Source organism: Pristiophorus japonicus, chromosome 1 (assembly GCF_044704955.1).
Source record: "Pristiophorus japonicus isolate sPriJap1 chromosome 1, sPriJap1.hap1, whole genome shotgun sequence".
Taxonomy (NCBI): Eukaryota; Metazoa; Chordata; class Chondrichthyes; family Pristiophoridae; genus Pristiophorus; species Pristiophorus japonicus.
The window spans coordinates 540,290,346-540,306,496 of NC_091977.1; the positions used below are offsets into that span (position 1 = coordinate 540,290,346).

General features: G+C 47.2%; 1 protein-coding gene across 3 annotated transcripts in view; it reads left to right on the plus strand.

Annotated features, from left to right (window-relative positions):
- osbpl1a (oxysterol binding protein-like 1A) overlaps window positions 1-16,151 on the plus strand; it is a 316,457-nt gene that overhangs the window by 48,441 nt on the left and 251,865 nt on the right. For all 3 annotated transcript variants that reach the window (XM_070896777.1, XM_070896770.1, XM_070896784.1), the window contains exons 4-7: window positions 965-1,039; window positions 5,547-5,658; window positions 6,833-6,918; window positions 10,886-11,030. In XM_070896777.1, the coding sequence (XP_070752878.1) occupies window positions 965-1,039; window positions 5,547-5,658; window positions 6,833-6,918; window positions 10,886-11,030 (418 nt within the window). The remainder of the gene's footprint in view (window positions 1-964; window positions 1,040-5,546; window positions 5,659-6,832; window positions 6,919-10,885; window positions 11,031-16,151) is intronic.

Here is a 16,151-nt window from a genome sequence, read left to right on the forward strand (position 1 = left end):
CCAATATTTATCCCTCAATCAATAACACTACAACAGATTATCTGGGTCATCGTCACAGTGCTGTTTGTGGGAGCTTGCTGTGCGCAAATTGGCTGCCGCGTTTCCCACATTACAACAGTGACTGCACTCCAAAAGTACTTCATTTTCTGTAAAGCGCTTTGGGACACTGGGTGGTTATGAAAGGCGCTATATAAATGCAAGTCTATCTTTTCTCTGTGTACTGGACTCTTTCTTTGTATTTGGATCTTGATTAGTTACTACCTGCCTTACAAAAGTTACACAAATGGTGGCTTAACTATCGTGAAGCATTTTGAGATGCTTTTTATGTAAACTAAATATAATAATCTGGGTAATTGTAATTGACACAGTGAAAATGAATATTTACAGGTGAACTTTAATCACAGGAACAGGAGTAGGCCATTCAGCCTCTCAAGCCTGTTCTGCCATTCAATTATATTCGGGAAAGTGGAGTTAGAATCATAGAAATTTACAGCATGGAAGGAGGCCATTCGGCCCATCGTGTCCTGCCGGCCGACCAAGAGCTACCCTGCCTAATCCCACTTTCCAGCTCTAGGTCCGTAGCCCTGTAGGTTACGGCACTTCCGGTGCACATCCAAGTATCTTTTAAATGTGGTGAGGGTTTCTGCCTCTACCACCCTTTCAGGCAGTGAGTCCCAGACCCCCACCGCCCTCTGGGTGAAAAAATTTCCCCTCAAATCCCCTCTAAACCTCCCAATTACTTTAACATAGAAACATAGAAAATAGGAGCAGGAGCAGGCCATACGGCCCCTCGAGCCTGCTCCGCCATTTAATACGATCATGGCTGATCCGATCATGGACTCAGCTCCACTTCCCTGCCCGCTCCTCATAACCCCTTATTCCTTTATCGGTTAAGAATTGTGTCATGATCGTGAGTCTTGTAGCGAATCCACGGATTATTTAATGGTCATTTTATTACCAATAGGCTGATGCCGATGTGAATGTGGTCAATGATGTTGGAGATACCCCCCTCCATCGCGCGGCGTACACAGGAAGAAAGGTGAGGATCATGGTGTGAAGGAGTGAAGTTGGAACCTTTTAAAGTGTTTCACAGTATTGATGATTTTCTTCAATAGCTGCCGGTTTCTATAAGCGATATTTTGAATGTTATTTGCAGTTACCCATCACCCCCTGTGCTCGCTGACCAACCTTGGCTCCCGGTCCGGCAACACATTGCTTTTAAAATTCTCCCTTTTTTTTTCAAATCCCTCCATGGGCCTCGTTCCCTCCCTATCTCTAACCTCCACCAGCCCCACAACCCCCCGAGGTCTCTGCGCTCCTCCAATTCTGGCCTCTTGAGCATCCCCCAATTATAATCACTCCACCATTGGTGGCCGTGCCTTCAGCTGCCTGGGCCCCGAGCTCTGGAACTCCCTCCCTAAACCCCTCTCCTCCTTAAAAACGCTCCTTAAAGCCTATCTCTTTTTGACCAAGCTTTTGGTCATCTGTTCTGATAGAAACATAGAAATTTACAGGGCAGAAGGTGGCCATTTCAGCCCATCGTGTCCGCGCTGGCCGACAAAGAGCCGCACGGCCCTCGGTCAGCAGCCCTGAAGGTTACATATAAACCTATGAACAATGGCGGAAAGGCAAAGAGCACCCAGCCCAACCAGTCCGCCCCACACAACTGCGACACCAATCACACTGAAACATTCTACACTCCACCCCAACCGGAGCCATGGGATCTCCTGGGAGAGGCAAAAACCAGATTAAAAACCCAGGCCAATTTAGGGAGAAAAAATCTGGGAAAATTCCTCTCCTGATGTCTCCTTATGGAGCTCGGTGTCAAATTTTGTTTGATAATCGCTCCTGTGGAATGACTTTGGGACGTTTTACTACATTAAAGGCACTATATAAATGCAAGTTGTTGGTGACACTTTCAAAGCGACAGCATAGACGTGATGGGCTGAACGGCCTCCCGAGATAGGGATGGCAAGGCAGGTGGTGTGTCGTAACTGCAGCATGTGGGAGTTGGTGGAGAGCATCGCGATCCCGAGCGACCACATCTGCAGTAAGTGCTTGCAGCTCCAGGAACTTCGGCTCCGAGTTGTTGAGCTGGAATCGGAGCTGCAAACATTGCGGGGCGTCAGGGAGGGGAAGAGTTACCTGGACACTTTGTTCCGGGAGGCAGTCGCACCCCTTAGTTAAGCAGTACTTTCGAGTTAGTCAATGGTCAGGGACAGGAGGGTGTGACTGTGAGTCAAGAAGGTATGGGGGACCCCAGGATGAGGTGATGGAGGAGCCTCAGCCCATGACCCTGTCCAGCAGGTTCGAGGTACTTGCTGCCTGTATGCATGAGAACAAGAACTGCAGGGAGGATGGGCAAACTGACCATGGCACTGTAAGGGTACAGAAGCATAGTGGTCCCTCCACCAGCCTGTCTTTACCGCACTGCACTGTTTCCCCCAGTCATCAAGATCCATGGCGCGGCCCTCGACAACTTAGACCACTTTCCTTATCTCGGGAGCCTCCCATCAACAAGAGCAGGCATCGACGACAAGAACCAACACCGCCTCCAGTGCAGCCTTCGGCCACCGGAGGAAAAGAGTGTTCGAAGACCAGACTCTCAAAACTGCCACCAAGCTCATGGTCTACAGGGCTGTAGTAATACCCGCCTTCCTGTGTGGCTCGGAGACATGGACCATGTACAGCAGACACCTCAAGTTGCTGGAAAAATATCATCAACGATGTCTCCGCAAGATCCTACAAATCCCCTGGGAGGACAGACGCACCAACGTTAGCGTCCTCGACCAGGCCAACATCCCCAACATCGAAGCACTGACCACACTCGATCAGCTCCGTTGGGCAGGGCCACATTGTCCGCATGCCTGACACGAGACTCCCAAAGCAAGTGCTCTACTCTGAACTCCTTCACGGCAAACGAGCCAAAGGTGGGCAGAGGAAACATTACAAGGACACCCTCAAAGCTTCCCTGATAAAGTGCGACATCCCCACTGACACCTGGGAGTCCCTGGCCAAAGACTGCCCTAAGTGGAGGAAGTGCATCTGGGAGGGCGCTGAGCACCTCGAGTCTCGTTGCCGAGAGCATGCAGATTATCAAGCGGAGGCAGCGGAAGTAGAGTGTATCAAACCAGTCCCACCCACCCCTTCCCTCAATGACTATCTGTCCCACCTGTGACAGGAACTGTAATTCCCATATTGGACTGTTCAGCCACCTAAGAACTCACTTCAGGAGTGGAAGCAAGTCTTCCTTGATTCTGATGGACTGCCTATGATGATGATGATGACTTGCTGCCTGTATCAATATGAACAAGGACTGCAGGGAGGATGGGCAAACTGACCATGGTACTGTAAGGATACGGTAGCACAGTAGTTATGTTACTGGACCAGAAATCCAGAGGCCTGGAGGAACAATCCGGAAACATGAGTTCAAATCCCACCACGGTAGCTGGGGAATTTAAAATTCAGTTCTGGAATTTAAAAAAAAATCTAGTGTCCGTAATGGTGACCGTGAAATTGTCATAAAATCCCAACTGGTTCACTTAATGATCTTTAGGGAAGGAAATCTGCCGTCCTTACCCAGTCTGGCCTATATGTGACTCCAGACCCACAGCAATGTGGTTGACTCTTAACTGCCCTCTGAAATTGCCCAGCAAGCTACCATGTTGTATCAAAAAAAACCTACGGTTCAAGAAGGTGGGCTCACCACTATCTTCTCTAGGGCAATTTAGGGATGGGCAATAAATGCTGGGCTTGCCATGAATGAATAATTTTTTTAAAAAGTCAACAAATTAGACGTGCGTGTAACAAGGGTAATTCAGTAATCCCGGGGGACTTTAATCTACATATAGACTGGGCAAACCAAATCTTTGGTAATTATGTGGAGGACGATGGCAAGATAGTTTACTAGACTAGTATGTTGAGGATCCAACTAGGGAAACAGGCTATTTTAGATCTAGTATTGTGCAGTGAGAAAGAGTTAATTAATAATCTTGTCGTAAAGGGGCCTTTTAAGGAAGATTGACCATAATATGATAGAATTTTATATTGAGTTTGAACGTGATTCAGTTAAGTCCGAAACGAGGGTCTTAAATCTAAAAGCAAACTACGTAGCAATGAAGGACGAGTTAGCTAAGGTAGATTGGGAAACTACATTAAAAGGTATGATGTTGTTAGCTAATCAATGGCTAGCATTTACAGAATTAATACATCATTTACAACAAATATACATTTCTTTAAGGCACAAAAACTGTACAGGTAAAGTGGTCCAACCATGGTTAATAAAATAAGTTAAAGATAGTGTTAGACTAAAGGACGAGGCTTATAATGTTGGTTTTATGAAAGGGAAATCATGTTTGACACATCTGTTTGTTTTTTGAAGAAGTACTAGTAGGATGGATAAGGGAGAACCAGTGGATGTGGTGTATTTAGATTTTCAAAAAGCATTTGATAAGGTACCACACAAGTGGTTATCTTTGGAATTCTCTACCCCAGAGGGCTGTGGATGCTCAGTCGTTGAGTGTATTCAAGACAGTGGTCGATACATTTTGGGGAATTAAGGGATATCAGGGTATTTCAGGAACATAAGAACATAAGAAATAGGAGCAGGAGTAGGCCATGCGGCCCCTCGAACCTGGTCCGCCATTTAATATGATCATGGCTGATCTGATCATGGACTCGGGTCCACTTCCCTGCCCGCTCCCCATAACCCCTTATTCCCTTATTGGCTAAGAAACTGTCTGTCTCTGTCTTAAATTTATTCAATGACCCAGCTTCCACAGCTCTCTGAGGCAGCGAATTCCACAGAGTTACAACCTGCAGAGAGAAGAAATTTCTCCTCATCTCAGTTTTAAATAGGCGGCCCCTTATTCTGAGACTATGCCCCCTAGTTCTAGTCTCCCCCATCAGTGGAACATCCTCTCTGCATCCACCTTGTCGAGCCCCCTCATAATCTTGTACGTTTCGATAAGATCACCTCTCATTCTTCTGAACTCCAATGAGTAGAGGCCCAACTTACTCAACCTTTCCTCATAAGAATCAACCTAGTGAACCTTCTCTGAACTGCCTCCAAAGCAAATATATCCTCTCGTAAATATGGAAACCAAAACTGTACGCAGTATTCCAGGTGTGGCCTCACCAATACCCTGTATAGCTGTAGTAACACTTCCCTGCTTTTATACTCCATCCCCTTTGCAATAAAGGCCAATATACCATTGGCCTTCCTGATCACTTGCTGTATCTGCGTACTAACCTTTTGTGTTTCATGCACCAGGACCCCCAGGTCCCGCTGTACTGCGGCACTTGCAATTTTTCTCCATTTAAATAATAACTTGCTATTTGATATTTCCTGCCAAAGTGCAGCCATGATCAGCTATGATCTTATTGAATGGGGAGCAGGCTCGATGGGCCGAATGGCCGACTCCTGCTCCTTTTTCTTGTGTTTTCCTGTTTCTCTGTGCTGTATGATTCTATGATTACCCGAGTTACATGCTACATCAATCTTGGTCCATGCTTTATTTGCTCTGATGTCGTGTTCTGTTTTACAGGAACTAGTTATGCTGCTGTTGCAGTATAATGCCGATACTGCAGTTATCAATGGAGATGGACAAACACCAAGATCTGTCACCCAAGATAAAGAAATCCGGTGCATGCTTGAAGGTAGGACGCCTTCCACCATCTGGGGACGTCCCAAAGTGCTTCACAGCCAACGAAGCACTTTTGACATGTGTTCACTGTTTATAATGTAGGAAACGCAGCAGCCAATTTGTGCTCCCACAAACAGCAATGTGATAATGACCAGATAATCTGTTTTAGTGATGTTGATTGAGGGATAAATATTGGCCCCAGGACACCGAGGAGAACTCCCCTGCTCTTCTTCGAAATAGTGCCACGGGATCTTTTACATCCACCTGAGAGAGCAGAGGGGTCCTCGACTTAAAGTCTCATCCGAAAGATGGCACCTCCGACAGTGCGGCGCTCCCTCAGCACTGCCCCCTCCGACAGCGCGGCGCTCCCTCAGCACTGCCCCCTCCGACAGCGCGGCGCTCCCTCAGCACTGCCCCCTCCGACAGCGCGGCGCTCCCTCAGTACTGCACCTCTGACAGCGCGGCGCTCCCTCAGTACTGCACCTCTGACAGTGCGGCGCTCCCTCAGCACTGCCCCCTCTGACAGCGCGGCGCTCCCTCAGCACTGCCCCCTCTGACAGCGCGGCGCTCCCTCAGTACTGCCCCTCTGACAGCGCGGCGCTCCCTCAGCACTGCCCCCTCTGACAGCGCGGCGCTCCCTCAGCACTGCCCCCTCTGACAGCGCGGCGCTCCCTCAGCACTGCCCCCTCTGACAGCGCGGCGCTCCCTCAGCACTGCCCCCTCTGACAGCGCGGCGCTCCCTCAGCACTGCCCCCTCTGACAGCGCGGCGCTCCCTCAGCACTGCCCCCTCTGACAGCGCGGCGCTCCCTCAGCACTGCCCCCTCTGACAGCGCGGCGCTCCCTCAGCACTGCCCCCTCTGACAGCGCGGCGCTCCCTCAGCACTGCCCCCTCCGACAGCGCGGCGCTCCCTCAGCACTGCACTGGGTAGATTTTTGTGCTCAAGTCTCTGAAGTGGGACCTTCTGACTCGGAGGCAAGAGCACTGCCCACTGATCCGTGGCTGACAAATGGAAGATAAGTCATTTACTGCCGTGATGCCCTTAATTCCTCTTGAGAAGCAACTGCATGAATGCTTTGGTTGTGGAAGGGATTGAATGTTATCGGGAAGAGGTTGAGGCTGTCATTGCATGGAGCACTCTTTGGCCTGTTTCCTGTGCTGTAAATTCTCTGCCTTTTAAAAAAATAGCTGCTGAAATGACGCAACAGAGGAAGTCGGAAGAACTGCTGTTGGCTGCTGCGCGGGAAGGAGATACGGCAGAAGTAACCGCTTTGGTGAGCCCCATCTGATTAACTTGACTCTGAACGACAAGGATGAGTTGACTTTTTAGTGGGTTGGTTTATTGCAATTCTTTCCTTTTTTTCAGAAATCCCCAGTATTAAAAAATATTTAATCATATGGCACAGAAGGAGGCCATTCGGCCCATCGTTCCTGTGCCGACTCTGAAAGAACGATCCAATTAGTCCCACTCCCCCCCACTCTGTCCCCGCAGCCCGGCAAATTCTTTCCTTCTCGAGTACTCATCCAATGCCCCTTCTGAAAGTTACTGGTGAATCTGCTCAGGGATATCAGAACAGGAGGCGGCCATTCGGCCCCTCTAAACCTGTTCCGCCATTCAATGAGATCATGGCTGATCTGCGACCTAACTCCATATACCCTTTGGTTAACAGAAAACTACCAATCTCAGATTTAAAATTAACAATTGATCTTGCATCAATTGCCGTTTGCAGAAGAGTTCCAAACTTTGTGCGTAGAAGTGTTTCCTAATTTCACTCCTGAAAGGTTTTGTCATGTTTGTAACTACAATGTAACACCACTGTTTTACTGTATACACTCAACTTAGATGCACACCTTGACCACAAGGGGTGAACTTGTGGGAGACACTCCTTACCTGATCACTCGGGTATATATAAAGGGAGGTCCCACGCAGGGTCATCACTTCTGGAGTCCTGTAATAAAGAGCTAAGGTCACAGAGTGGCCTTGTCCCTGGAATGTGCCCCGTGTGGTTTCATATTGTAGAGTAAGGACTTTACAGGTCTAGCTGTAATTTTTAGACTCTGCCCCCTAGTCCGAGACTCCCCAACCAGCGTGAATAGTCTCTCTCTATCTCCCCGATCTGTTCCCCTTAATATCCTGAAAACTTCGATCAGATCACCCCTTAACCTTCTAAATTCCAGAGAACACATCCCTAGTTTGTGTAATCTCTCCTTGTAACTTAACCCTTGGAGTGCGGGTATCCTTCAGGCGGTGCATTCCAGATCATAACTTGCTGCATAAAAAAACATCTTCATCGCCCCTCTGGTTCTTTTGCCAATGGCCTTAAATCTGTGTCCCTCTGGTTACCAACCCTCCTGCCCCTGGAACCAGTTTCTCCTTATTTACTCCATCAAGACCCTTCCATGATCTTGAACACCTCAATCAAATCTTCCCTTGACCGACTCCACGAGACAGTGTGTTGTGTTTGACCTGCAGTGACCTTAGTCCTTTATTGATAGCTCCAGAGTGAGGATCACACCTGGTGGGGCCTGCCTTTTACACGAGGCCAGGCACACCTGTACAGGTAAGCTACAAGTCTCCCACTGCGGTGCCCCCTGGTGGCACACCTTGTGATAGTGCAAGCAATAACCATGTAGGATACACGACAGAGAACAATCCCAATTTCTCTCGTGCCTTCAATTTTCAATCAAGAAAAATCTATTTGCTTTGATTATCTGCATGTTTAGCGTCGAATTTTGTGGTGCTTTTGCATGATGGAAAAGCTCTGTGTTTTGCCTGTTGAATCTAACATCGCAGGGACCTATGTTACTGTTCCCCGTCTGTCCCCTGTTCCTTTTTGAAGAATGGAGTTGGAGAAAGTATAAATTCAAAGCTGTCATTTAAAAAAAAAAGACACTTGGGACCCATTTGAAAATTCCTCAATATCATACAACAGGAAGTGAGTGAATGTGTTTGGAAATGTGCGTGTCCTGTGTCTTAGTCTAATCCCTCCTCCTTGGAGTAAACCTATGCTGCACTCCTTCCACGGCCAATATATCCTCCCTAAGATGTGGTGCCCAGAACTGCTCACAGTGCTCCAGGTGTGGTCTAACCAGGGCCTTTGTACAGCTGCAGCGTAACTTTTTTTCCTTATTCGTTCCTGGGATGTGGGCGTCGCTGGCAAGGCCGGCATTTATTGCCCATCCCTAATTGCCCCTTGAGAAGGTGGTGGTGAGCCGCCTTCTTGAACCGCTGCAGTCCGTGTGGTGAAGGTGCTCCCACAGTGCTGTTAGGGAGGGAGTTCCAGGATTGTGACCCAGCGACGATGAAGGAACGGCCGATATATTTCCAAGTCGGGGTGGTGTGTGACTGGGAGGGGAACGTGGAGGTGGTGGTGTTCCCATGGACCTGCTGCCCTTGTCCTTCTAGGTGGTAGAGGTCGCGGGTTTGGGAGGTGCTGCCGAAGAAGCCTTGGCGAGTTGCTGCAGTGCATCTTGTAGATGGTACACACTGCAGCCACGGTGCGCCGGTGGTGGAGTGAGTGAGTGTTGAAGGTGGTGGATGGGGTGTCGATCAAGCGGCTGCTTTGTCCTGGATGGTGTCGAGCTTCTTGTGTTGTTGGAGCTGCACTCATCCAGGCAAGTGGAGAGTATTCCATCACACCCCTTGTTCTCTAATCCACTCGATATAAAGGCCAGCATTCCATTAGCCGTTTTGTTTATTTTCTATTCCTGTCCATGACATTTCAATGCTGTTTGGACGTATTCCTGAAGGTTTAGTCACATGACTTCCTGCCCTCCCCCCACCCCCTGCTCCACTCCCGCCATTGGTTGCCAGACACGTCCATCCACGTGGTGCTCTGCCTCCTCACGGCCAATCAGAAAGTGAATAGACTCTTCGCTGCACGATTTGCATGATTCTTCACTATCGGTCAAACCGTCCATTTTGCCCCATCGCCGACAACGAATAAACAATTTTCAATTTCCCGTCCGAAAGACGGCACCTCCGACAGCGCAGCGCTCCCTCCGTACTGACCCTGGGAGTGTCGGCACAGATCTTGTGCTCAAAGTCTCTGGAGTTGGAGTTTAACCCACAAACTTCAGGCTCCGAGGCGCGAGTGCACCCACAGAGCCACAGCAAGTTAGCGGGGGGGCCGCGGATATTCTGCAAACCAAAGGCTCCATTTTCCCTAAAGCATTTTTTTGGCGTGCTTGAAAAGTTATGCCCGTTTTTTTGGGGGGGCCTACGTATGCCAAAAAAAAAATTCTATGTCTCTCTCTCTCTCTCTCTCTGTGTCTCTCTCTCTCTCTCTCTCTCTCTCTCTCTCTCTCTGTGTCTCTGTCTCTCTCTCTCTCTGTGTGTGTGTGTGTGTGTGTGTGTGTGTGTGTGTCTCTCTCTGTGTGTGTGTGTGTGTGTGTGTCTCTCACTCTCTCTCTCTCTGTGGTCTCTGTCTCTCTCTCTGTGGTCTCTGTCTCTCTCTCTCTCTCTCTCTGTCTCTCTGTCTCTCTCTCTCTCTCTCTCTCTCTCTGACTCGCTTTCTCGCTTTCTCGCTTTCTCGCTTTCTCGCTTTCTCGCTTTCTCGCTTTCTCGCTTTCTCGCTTTCTCGCTTTCTCGCTTTCTCGCTTTCTCGCTTTCTCGCTTTCTCGCTTTCTCTCTCTCTTTCTTTCTCTCTTTCTCTCTTTCTCTCTTTCTCTCTTTCTCTCTTTCTCTCTTTCTCTCTTTCTCTCTTTCTCTCTTTCTCTCTTTCTCTCTTTCTCTCTTTCTCTCTTTCTCTCTTTCTCTCTTTCTCTCTTTCTCTCTTTCTCTCTTTCTCTCCCTGTCCTGTGTGAGTGTGTGAAGCGGGGACTGAGAATGGGACCGGACAGCCTTCGGGTGGGGTTGGAGGTAAGTTGCTGCTCTGTTTTTCAATTCTTTCAGTGTGTCCGGGCACCTGCTGCACCGATTTCCTTAACTCTCCGGAAGGTTTACCTGCAGAGGCCACATACTCCGGCCGAAGCCCACTGGAGTAGCTCTCAGCTGGTCAAACTTCCCTAAATGGCCAGAATTGGTGTCGGTGGCTGGTTACACCCTCTTTGGCTGAAAAAAAAACTGACCTAAAATAATCATCACTAACTGAGTTACACTGGTGCAAACTGATCGGGGAAACTGGGGATTTTCAACTTGGGTCAAAAAGAGCAGCACAAATCACTGGGGGAAATTGAGCCCTCGAGTTTTAATTGCTGCTGCTCGTGTAGAAATTTAATTTGAACCTTAATTATTTTCAGCTGAACAGACCCAATCCTCCGAATGTTAACTGCACTGATAAGTTGGGAAATACACCATTACACTGTGCAGCTTATCGGGGCCAGAAACTCTCTGCTGTAAAACTTCTAAAGTATGGTGCTGATTCCAATAGCAAGAACAACAACAGTAAGTAGTGACTGATACTGATTATTTCAGTGCTAACTTCAAAATAACTGATTTAATTTGATTCAATTGCTGATTTTCTCATTTTAACTTAATTTACAATTATTTAATTTTGTTTAATTATAATCTTTATTATAAGAACATAAATAGGAGCAGAGTTGGCCATACGGCCCCTCGAGCCTGCTCCGCCATTCAATACGATCATTGCTGATCTGATCATGGACTCAGCTCCACTTCCCTGCCCGCTCCCCATAACCCCTTATTCCCTTATCGTTTAAGAAACTGACTATCTCTGTCTTGTTAACCTATGCAATTCCCTGCCGCAGGGTCTCGTTGATGCCAGTTCATTGGATATATTTAAGAGGGAGTTAGATATGGCCCTTATGGCTAAGGGGATCCAGGGGTATGGAGAGAAAGCAGGAAAGGGGTACTGAGGTGAATGATCAGCCATGATCTTATTGAATGGCGCTGCAGGCTTGAAGGGCCGAATGGCCTACTCCTGCACCTATTTTCTATGTTTCTATGTCTTAAGTTTATTCAATGACCCAGCCTCCACAGCTCTCTGAGGCAGCGAATTCCACAGATTTACAACCCTCTTGAGAGAAGAAATTCCTCCTCATCTCAGTTTTAAATGGGCCGCCCCTTATTCTAAGATTATGCCCTCTAGTTCTAGTCTTCCCCCATCAGTGGAAATACTGATTTTACTCCGTATTGTATTATGTACAATGTCATTTGAATTTGTTTTTTCGTCTGTGTCTATCTGCGCGCGCATTTTGGCTACCGCTTTGGACCCGAACCTGTAACCTCCTTTTACACTTCCTTCTCCTGCTTTATCGCTATTTCCCTCAATGGTCAATTATCTAACGTGTTGTAAAATTGCTGCAAAGTGCTCTGGGACGTTTTACTACATCACAGGCGCTATATAAATAAGTTATTATTATTACAGTTGTTTGCGTATGCAATGCACTTCTGTTATCTCTAGACTAGACTATTCCAATGCACTGTCGCAGGGTCTTCGAGCTGAAACGTTAACTCGGTTTCTCTCATAGAAACATAGAAAATAGGTGCAGGAGTCGGCCATTCGGCCCTTCGAGCCTGCACCACCATTCAATGAGTTCATGGCTGAACATGCAACTTCAGTACCCCATTCCTGCTTTCTCGCCATACCCCTTGATCCCCCTAGTAATAAGGACTACATCTAACTCCTTTTTGAATATATTTAGTGAATTGGCCTCAACAACTTCCTGTGGTAGAGAATTCCACAGGTTCACCACTCTCTGGGTGAAGAAATTTCTCCTCATCTCGGTCCTAAATGGCTTACCCCTTATCCTTAGACTGTGACCCCTGGTTCTGGACTTCCCCAACATTGGGAACATTCTTCCTGCGTCTACCCTGTCTAAACCCGTCAGAATTTTAAACATTTCTATGAGATCCCCTCTCATTCTTCTGAACTCCAGTGAATACAAGCCCAGTTGATCCAGTCTTTCATGATATGTCAGTCCCGCCATCCCGGGAATCAGTCTGGTGAACCTTCGCTGCACTCTCTCAATAGTAAGAATGTCCTTCCTCCAGTTAGGAGACCAAAACTGTACACAATACTCCAGGTGTGGCCTCACCAAGGCCTTGTACAACTGTAGCAACACCTCTCTGCCCCTGTACTCAAATCCCCTCGCTATGAAGGCCAACATGCCATTTGCTTTCTTAACCGCCTGCTGTACCTGCATGCCAACCTTCAATGACTGATGTACCATGACACCCAGGTCTCATTGCACCTCCCCTTTTCCTAATCTGTCACCATTCAGATAATAGTCTGTCTCTCTGTTTTTACCACCAAAGTGGATAACCTCACATTTATCCACATTATACTTCATCTGCCATGCATTTGTCCACTCACCTAACCTATCCAAGTCACTCTGCAGCCTCATAGCATCCTCCTCGCAGCTCTCACTGCCACCCAACTTAGTGTCATCCGCAAATTTGGAGATACTACATTTAATCCCCTCGTCTAAATAATTAATGTACAATGTAAACAGCTGGGGCCCCAGCACAGAACCTTGCGGTACCCCACTAGTCACTGCCTGCCATTCTGAAAAGTACCCATTTACTCCTACTCTTTGCTTCCTGTCTGCCAACCAGTTCTCAATCCACGTCAGCACACTACCCCCAATGCACATTAATCTCTTATGTAGGACCTTGTCGAAAGCCTTCTGAAAGTCCAAATACACCACATCAACTGGTTCTCCCTTGTCCACTCTGCTGGAAACATCCTCAAAAAATTCCAGAAGATTTGTCAAGCATGATTTCCCTTTCACAAATCCATGCTGACTTGGACCTATCATGTCACCTCTTTCCAAATGCGCTGCTATGACATCCTTAATAATTGATTCCATCATTTTACCCATTACCGATGTCAGGCTGACCGGTCTATAATTCCTGGATTTCTCTCTCCCTCCTTTTTTAAAAAGTGGGGTTACATTGGCTACCCTCCACTCCATAGGAACTGATCCAGAGTCTATGGAATGTTGGAAAATGACTGTCAATGAATCCGCTATTTCCAAGACCACCTCCTTAAGTACTCCTGGGATGCAGACCATCATGCCCTGGGGATTTATCGGCCTTCAATCCCATCAATTTCACCAACACAATTTCCTAACTAATAAGGATTTCCTTCAGTTCCTCCTTCTTACTAGACCCTCTGACCCCTTTTATATCCGGAAGGTTGTTTGTGTCCTCCTCAGTGAATACCGAACCAAAGTATTAGTTCAATTGGTCTGCCATTTCTTTGTTCCCCGTTATGACTTCCCCTGATTCTGACTGCAGGGGACCTACGTTTGTCTTTATGAACCTTTTTCTCTTTACATATCTATAGAAGCTTTTGCAGTCCGTTTTAATGTTCCCTGCAAGCTTCCGCTCGTACTCTATATTTTCCCTGCCCTAATCAAACCCTTTGTCCTCCTCTGCTGAGTTCCAAATTTCTCCCAGTCCCTGGGTTCACTGCTATTTCTGGCCAATTTGTATGCCACTTCTTTGGCTTTAATACTATCCCTGATTTCCCTTGATAGCCACGGTTGAGCCACCTTCCCTTTTTTATTTTTACGCCAGACAGGGATGTACAATTGTTGTAGTTCATCCATGCGGTCTCTAAATGTCTGCCATTGCCCATCCACTGTCAACCCCTTAAGTATCATTTGCCAATCTATCCTAGCCAATTCACGCCTCATATCTTCAAAGTTATCCTTCTTTAAGTTCTGGACCATGGTCTCTGAATTAACTGTTTCATTCTCCATCCCAATGTAGAATTCCATCATATTATGGTCACTCTTCCCCAAGGGGCCTTGCACAACAAGATTGCTAATTAATCCACTCTCATTACACAACACCCAGTCTAAGATGGCCTCCCCCCTAGTTGGTTCCTCGACATATTGGTCTAGAAAACCATCCCTTATGCACTCCAGGAAATCTTCCTCCACCGTATTGCTTCCAGTTTGGTTAGCCCAATCTATATGCATATTAAAGTCACCCATGATAACTGCTGCACCTTTATTGCATGCACCCCTAATTTCCTGTTTGATGCCCTTCCCAACATCACTACTACTGTTTGGAGGTCTGTGCACAACTCCCACTAATGTTTTTTGCCCTTTGGTGTTCTGCAGCTCTACCCATATAGATTGCACATCATCCAAGCTAATGCCCTTCCTAACTATTGCATTAATCTCCTCTTTAACCAGCAATGCTACCCCACCTCCTTTTCCTTTTATTCTATCCTTCCTGAATGTTGAATACCCATGGATGTTGAGTTCCCAGCCTTGATCATTCTGGAGCCACATCTCCGTAATCCCAATCACATCATATTTGTTAACATCTATTTGCACAGTTAATTCATCCACCTTATTACGGATACTCCTTGCATTAAGACACAAAGCCTTCAGGCTTGTTTTTTTAACACCCTTTGTCCTTTTAGAATTATGATGTAGTTTGGCCCTTTTTTCTTGCCTTTGTTTACTCGGCCTTCCACTATTGCTTTTTACCTTTCTACCATCTGTTTCTGACTCCATATTACTTCGCCCTATCTCGCTGCATAGGTACCCATCCCCCTGCCATATTAGTTTAAACACTCCCGAACTGCATTAGCAAATGTCACCCCCAGGACATCAGTTCCAGTCCTGCCCAAGTGCAAACCGTCCCTTTTGTGCAGATCCCACTTCCCCCAGAACTGGTTCCAATGTCCCAGGAATTTGAATCCCTCCTTCTTGCATCACTGCTCAAGCCACGTATTTATTCTAACTATCCTGCTCCCTCTACTCTGATTAGCACGTGGCACTGGTAGCAATCCAGAGATTACTACCTTTGAGGTCCTACTTTTTAATTTAACTCCTAGCTCCCTAAATTCAACTTCTAGGACCTCTTCCCACTTCTTACCTATATCGTTGGTACCCACATGCTGAGAATTTCAGCATTTTATGTTTTTATTTCAGATGCTAGCATGCGCACTATTTTGCTTTTGTACTCCAACGCACTCCTGGCTGGCCTCCCACATTCTACCCTACGTAAACTAGAGGTGATCCATAACTCGGCTGCCATGTCCTAACTCGCACCGAGTCCCGCTCACCCATCCCCCCCCTGTGCTTGCTGACCTATATTGGCTTCCAGTTAAGAAACGCCTCGATTTCAAAATTCTTATCCTTGTTTTCAAATCCCTCCATGGCCTCACCCCTCCCCATCTCTGTAATCTCCTCCAGCCTCACAACCCCCACTGAGATGTCTGCACTCCGCTAATTCTGCCCTTTTGACCATCCCTGATTATAATCGCTTCACCATTGATGGCCGTGCCGTCTATTGCCTGGGCCCCAAGCTCTGGAACTCCCTCCTTAAACCTCTTCGCCTCTCTACCTCTCTTTCCTCCTTTAAAAAGCTCCTTAAAACCTACCTCTTCGACCGAGCTTTTGGACACCTTACCTAATTTTTCCTGATGCGGCTTGGTGTGAAATTTTTTATCTCATAATACTCGTGTGAAGCGCCTTGGGGCATTTCACTATGTTAAAGGCGCTATATAAATACATATAACTCAGAACATAACATTGGAACATAAGAAATAGTAGCAGGGTTCGGCCATTTGGCCCCTCG